Source organism: Nicotiana attenuata, unplaced genomic scaffold (genome assembly GCF_001879085.1).
Source record: "Nicotiana attenuata strain UT unplaced genomic scaffold, NIATTr2, whole genome shotgun sequence".
Taxonomy (NCBI): domain Eukaryota; kingdom Viridiplantae; phylum Streptophyta; class Magnoliopsida; order Solanales; family Solanaceae; genus Nicotiana; species Nicotiana attenuata.
This window is the reverse complement of record NW_017670415.1, coordinates 412,158-419,208: the sequence shown is the minus strand read 5'-3', so window position 1 is coordinate 419,208 and position 7,051 is coordinate 412,158. Positions and strand designations below refer to the sequence as shown.

General features: G+C 37.9%; 1 protein-coding gene across 1 annotated transcript; it reads left to right on the top strand.

Annotated features, from left to right (window-relative positions):
* The first annotated feature begins 1,945 nt into the window (after positions 1–1,945).
* LOC109239108 (F-box protein CPR30-like) lies at positions 1,946–2,626 on the top strand. Its single transcript, XM_019405631.1, has one exon. It carries the CDS (start codon positions 1,946–1,948, stop codon positions 2,624–2,626), a length of 681 nt encoding a protein of 226 aa, XP_019261176.1.
* Positions 2,627–7,051: the final 4,425 nt, after the last annotated feature.

Here is a 7,051-nt window from a genome sequence, read left to right as displayed (position 1 = left end):
TCGTTATTATGGTGATTTTTATCCTTGTTAGCATGAGATTTAAGGGAAAATCAGTGGTAACTTTAGGGGTTAGGGCTTGGTAATTGGAGAGCTTTGAGTGGTGATTTGAGGGACCATTTGAGGTCCGATTTTGATACTTTTGGTATGCATAACTCGTGGCGGAATAAGTATTTCATTGATGTTAATTTTGTCGGATTTCGAGACGTGGGCCCGAGGGTCGGGTTTGGCCAATTTCGGGATTTTTGAGGTAAATTGGTTATTTTCGAGTGGGCTTTGTTCCCTTAGCATATTTTGATGGTATAAATCTGTATTTGGTTATATTTGGAGCATTTGGAGACCGAGTCGAGAGGTAAGGGCATCGTGGGCTAGAGTTTGGATCGGATTGAGGTAAGTAATGATTGTAAATGTTTGTTCTGAGGGTATGAAACCTCGGATTTCACATCGTTTTGCTATTTTGAGGTGATGCACACGCTAGATGACGAGCGTGGGGTCGTGCACCGTTGGGGATTGTGACTTGGTCCATCCCATACGACTATTAAGTCGCGTTTTTACCTAAAAACTATTTGATATTGTTATATTTTGGAAAATATTATTGTGTTTGGGGCTACATGCCGTGTTTGGGCCTTGTGCCGATTGTTTGGATCCTTAGGGGCTTTTACTACTATTTTACCTCACTGTTGGTTTAATATTTACACTCAGTCATGCTATGTTCTTACTGTTTTCATAACTCGATTTTATTCACTCTTTTTGATTTCATAAATGATTTTGAGCCGAGTACTTGTTTTATTGTCAGCCCGACGGGCTTGAGTGAAACCTGACTGAATGAGGCCGAGGGCCTGTGTTGTGAGGATATTCATGGGATCGGGCTGCGTGCCGCAGCATGTGGTACTGATTTGTGATATATGAGAGGCTGAGGGCCTGATTTATTATGCCACGAGGTGGCTTGTGATTGATATGAGGCCGAAAGCGTGTTTGACTATGCCACAAGATGGCTTGTTATTGCGCTTGGGCCGTAAGGGGCCCCTCCCGGAGTCTGTACACCCCCAGTGAGCGCGGGTACCCAGTGTGTGTGATGTGTTGTAGCCCGAGGAGCTGTTGTTGTTTCATATTGAAGCCCGAGGGGCGGTTCTTGATCCACGTTGCCCGAGGGACGGTTCTTGATTCATGTCATGCCTGAGGGGCTGATTACGAGTGATTGTGAGGTAGCCCGAGGGGCTGGTTCTGTTGATATTATGCCCGAGGGGCGGTTTATGGTATATGTTTTGCCCGAGGGGCTGTTTATGTTTCTATCATTTTTACTCACTGTTTTTATCACTCGTTTGAAACTATTGAAAATTGCTTTAAAAGGTTTTACCGAAACTGAGCATGATTTACGAAGTAAACGATGTTTTGGAAATGAACTGCTTTTGATATAGCGTTATGACGTGGCTTACGTGTTTTCTTACTGCTCAGCTTTCATTTACTTTTATTATTTATTGAGTTGGCGTACTCACATTACTCCCTGCACTTTGTGTGCAGATTCAGGTAGTTCTGAACCCGGTAGCGGGTGTTGATTGCTCAGTTGAAGAGTCATTGGAGTTAGCAAGGTAGCTGCGCGACGTTCGCAGCACTGCTTTTCTCCCTCTTGTCTTCCTTAGACTGTATTTAGTACATTTTAGATTCTTAGTTGTGTTCAGACCTTAGTAGATGCTCGTGACTTGTGACACCCCGATGTCGGGCTTGTGTATTTATTCCACACTGTTCATTTAGACTTACATTACGATATATCTGATTAATTAAAGGCTTAAAAGTGATTATTATTGATTAAATGGTTAATTCGGGAGTTGTGTCGGCTGGCCTAGTTTCACGATAAGTGTCATCACGGCCTGTTCGGTTTTAGGGTCGTGACAGTGGGTTCTGTAAATGGGTTGATCTGTCTTAGAACTGGGCCAAATAATATGCTTCTATGGAATCCATCTATAAGGAAGTTAAAAAATTGTACTGCTTTTATAGCTGCACCAAAGGGTGTCTTCTACCTCTGGGTTTTGGATATGATAAGTTTCATGATGATTATAAGGTAGTGCGTATGTTCTATGCTGTTAATGGTGGCAATTCATGTGATGTTAAGGTCGAAATATATAGTTTAAAGAGTGATTCTTGGAAGGAAATTGATGGTTTCCAATGTGGGAAGATACACTCTTGTTTGGGTAAGTTGGTGAATGGGAAGCTTCATTGGATTACGACTGGTGGTCATCCTGGGAATAATGATGGGGTCATCATTTTTATTGATTTGGCTGACAAGAAATGGGTAACGTTGGAGCAGCCTTGCCATGGAGAAGGTGAGTTCTATTTTAAGCTTGGAGTGTTGGGAAGTGATCTTTCCGTGTTTCGTACTTATCAAAGTACTTGGGCCGATGTATGGATTATGAAGGAATATGGGGTCAAAGAGTCTTGGGCAAAAATTTATACCATCAAATTTGATGAGGATATTCCTAAGCATGGGCGGTCTCCATTGTTTTGCAAGTCAAATAAAGGTGAAATTTTGCTTGCGCTTGGATCAAGATTCATGATATACAATCCAAAGGCTAACTCGTTACGATACCCAAAGATTTCTAAAAGTTATTTCTCTTTTTCTGATGGAATCTGAGTCGAAAGCCTAGTTTGTCCATTTTTACAAAATGAACCAAGGATGCAACGATGAAGGCTAAAAGCACTCAGGCAAATGTCAATTGTGTAGCTAATGACATGTAAGAGTTCCACTTCTGTGCATTTTTCACTAGTGCTGTTAAATTCTAATTCTTTTCTTTTCAGGCATAGAACAAGATACGCATGTGTGGCTAAATGGTTATGGGTGTTGTTTCTCTTCTTGAGCTGTGTTTTAATAGGGATGTGCTTCTAGACATGGAAATTGTGGCAGGTAATTGCGCCAATAATGCCTAGGTATAGCCATTGCCAGTGTTATTGTTTGATCTAGGGGGGCTTCTTTGAGTATTCTTCTCTAAGGGAACAATTAATAGGGGGAAAGTGGATACTCAGGAGCTATTGAAGAAGGGTTAAGTTATAACATAGTATCTAGTTTTGGTGTTTCTCCTTGCTGCAAATAGATAATTGCTTAATTTGTTAAGGACTAATTTTGGTGCTTTGACTGCTTTTATTTGCTAATAGCATAGCTAATTTTACTAGGTACGCATGGCCCGTGCTGGTAGAAGAGAAAACACTTATTTTTATTGAAGATAAAGGAGAGAAATAGGTACATATAAAAGATTACACGATATTAAACTAATGTTATACTATTTGCAAGAACCACAATTTGAATGAAAGTACAAAATCCACATAGAACTCGTTTGGGATAGTATAATAGCAATTACACAACTTCCACCACTCACAGAATAAATTCAGCTGCTTTGAGCTGTCTGGCAAATTTTAGGTGTAGACATAGTTGTCCATCCCGATATTAAAATAAGTAACCATAATAAAAAGAGTTACTGTACGAACCTATGTAGTTCTTTTCTATACAAAATGTGCAAAAAAATATCATAAGAACAATGCTCTATAAGATAATCAAGGCAAGGGCCAATGTATCCTTTCAGCTTGCTTCTTGTCATTGCAAGGCTGTTCATTATCTGCATAATAAATTAGTCTATAAAAAACTGGGAAAAGAGAGAGAAGATGTATATCCACGAACATCCAAAATATACAGAAACTAACTAATAGATTAGTCTCTACGACAAAATTAATACCATAATGTCACAAATGCTCACATGCATGTACAAAAGAAATTAACAGTAGAAGATTCACCAAAAAATAAAATCTCATGGTAGTTAGCTACTCTATAACCACAGTGAAAGTGACCATAATGCCGGATCTTATGAATGTTGAACCAAATATTCAAAAGACAATGTGCATGAGCAGTATCAAACAATTTCTTCAAGTTTAGTCGTACTCTGTTGTAATTAATCACCATAAAGTTATTATTCCCATCACAACTTACAAGTATCTTATATTTCTGTTTGTATCCCTCAACTAATAATCCCCTTTAATCAAAGGGGTTAAGAGATTTTAAAAGGGGTAAATTGAAATGAATATTCTGGCAGGAAAGAAGTATTGTACTCGAGTTAATAAAGTGAAAGATCAAAATTCATGCTTCTGGTTCTCAAGTTATTATGGTAAGACTCCTAATAGTTACCAGCAACTTTCAGTTCCTTAAGATATGTTGAGTATCATAACTTATTTTAATTGATGACCCTCTTCCCAGATGGCTTTTATGCTTAATAGTGCATAGGACAGTCAAAGACTATGAGCAAGTAGTATTTGTTAATAGCCTGAGCAAAAAACATGCTCTTTTATAGAGTAAGAGGCATTAGCCCACATCTGAAAATAACATATGCTATCAGTGTACTCACTTTGAGCTTATAAACTCTTAGCAAGTAAAGGAAATAATAGGGGAAGAAGTTGTTCATGCTTACCTAAACCAGAATATTAAGAGAAAAACATAAAAGAAGTATGTAACCATTAATTTTAAGAAGTTCTTTCATGCTTTTTTAAACCATAATCTGGAAAAAAAATGCTTCACATATAACGTTCGACTCATTTTAACATTTCCCAAGAGATTCATATTCTCCCTTTATTCTTCATTTGTGCTAATAGATATCATAATAGAAAATGTGCCACAGATCGAGTTAACCGAGAAACATGTATGTCCCAACAGTCAAAAGATCCTAGGGCAGTTTACTAAGGCAATACTACATGCACTAATCTTGTTGTCACTAAGATATTTTCTGTACCTTTGCAGACCGGGAAAAATGAATCTCCCAATATGCATAGACCAACCAGTGAAACAATCTTTATGTGTGAAGAGGCAGTAAATAATTGGATGTTGCAGCTAAAAAGCAGTGCAATTGTTTTCTAATTTTGCAAATCAACATCCCAGAATAAAGAGTTCAAGGGAGCATGAAAATCAGTCATTAGCCAAAGTAGCTGAAATGCTTGTGCTAATATTAAAAGTATGAAATCAAAACTCTTACTATATCAACTCAAATAATAAGATAGGTAAAAGAATAATATGATAGGAAGAGCCAGCTTTATTCGAGAACCTTCCATCGGAAATTTCGTAACATTACCAGTTCAATTAATGACTACTTANNATATATATATATATATATATATATATATATATATATATATATATATATATATATATATATATATATATATATATATATATATGGCAATAAATAACAATAAGTGGCATTTATGTAAAATAGGGAGAATGAAAAGGTAAAGTTTGTATCTTTACCATTCCGTGCCACTTATTGTTATTTATTGCTAATTACTCCTCCATTGTTTACCTTGATGAAAAGGTAAAGTTTGTATCTTTGCTATATATATATACAGCGGAATCGAAATACAAAACAGATAAACAATATGGGAGGGGAACATGCTGTGGGGAGTATAATAAATTCCAAATAAGAGTCGTCCAATAATAAAGGAATACAGCACAACTCAATAGTACGTAATGAAACAGAATTCAACCAGTGCACGACATCACCCTTCGTGCTTTACACTCTTTCCTTACCATAAACAAACAGTGCACGGCATCACCCTTCGTGCTTTAACACTCTTCCTCACCCAATCAACAATCACAAACAAGGGCAAGGGAAATAAATAAACAATAATGAAAATCCCGGCAAGGGAACACAAACAACAATTAAAAACCCGACAAGGGTACAATATCAATAACCAACAACGTCCCGGCAAGGGAATGAATCATTAACTCTTTTCTTTCTTTCACTCTTATCTCATAGTTCACATTATCACTTGAGCCAATGCTCCAAAGAGTTACTTATCTCATATACCTTCACAATTAGTATTTCAACCCGAGCCAATACTCCACTAAGTTTCAAGATCACAATTTCTTTCACAAGGTCTTTACAACATATAGAAGTCATCATTTAAGCATGGAAGGCATAACAACAACCAAACTATTCGCAAATAAGGACTCAAGGTCATGCTAGACACCAATGTATAGATACTCGTCACCATGCCTATACATCGTACTCGACAATTTTGCAAGTTACAAATAAAACTTAACTCCTATTCCCTCAAGCTTGGGTTAAACCAAACACTTATCTCAAAGCCTTGAATTCCACTCAATCCTCAACAATCGCTTTACCCCGCGATTCCACCTCCAATCCGCTCGAATCTAGCCACAAATTACTTGATTAAGTTAATAAATACTAAATGAATCAATTTGAATGCATAAAAATGAATTTCCCAAAATTTTTCCCAAAAATTCCAAAATCGCCCCCGGGCCAACGTGGTCAAAACCCGAGGTTCGAACCAAAACCCGGTTACCCATTCCCCCACGAACTCAAATATGTAATTTGTTTTGAAATCGGACCTCAAATTGAGGTCCAAATCCCCAATTTTTAGAAAACCTAGGTTCTACCCAAAAACCCCAATTTCACCGATGAAAATCCTTGGTTTTAAGTGGAAAACATGTTAAATGATGTTAAAGATTGAAAGAATTGAGTAAAAATCGACTTACAAATGATTTGGCATGAAGTTTGTTCTTAAAAAATCGCCTATGGTGTTTGAGTTTTGAAAGAATGGTGAAAAGTGATGAAAATTCGACTAAGTATAAAATTTGCTGGGCCTCGGATATGGGAATTGCGAACCCCGACCTGCTAACTTGGGAATTGCGAAGTCAAGTTCGCATTTGCGAACACTGTGCACAATGCCGGACTTCGCATTTGCGAAAAGATGACCGCATTTGCGATCAAACACCCTCCGCATTTGCGAGCACCATGCACTTGCGACCAGTGCCCGGAATTCCCATGTTCGCATTTGCGAGCAAATGAACCGCATTTGCGATCCTATGCCCAGTCCCCAGACTTCGCAATTGCGACTCAAAGCTCGCATTTGCGAAAATCACAGAAGCCAAAATACCAGATCTTTACCAGTTCAAAAATGCAATGCGTGGCCTATCCAAAACTCACCTGAGCCCTCGGGGCTCCAAACCAAATATGCATACAACCTCAATAACATCCTACGGACTTACCCGTGCGATCAA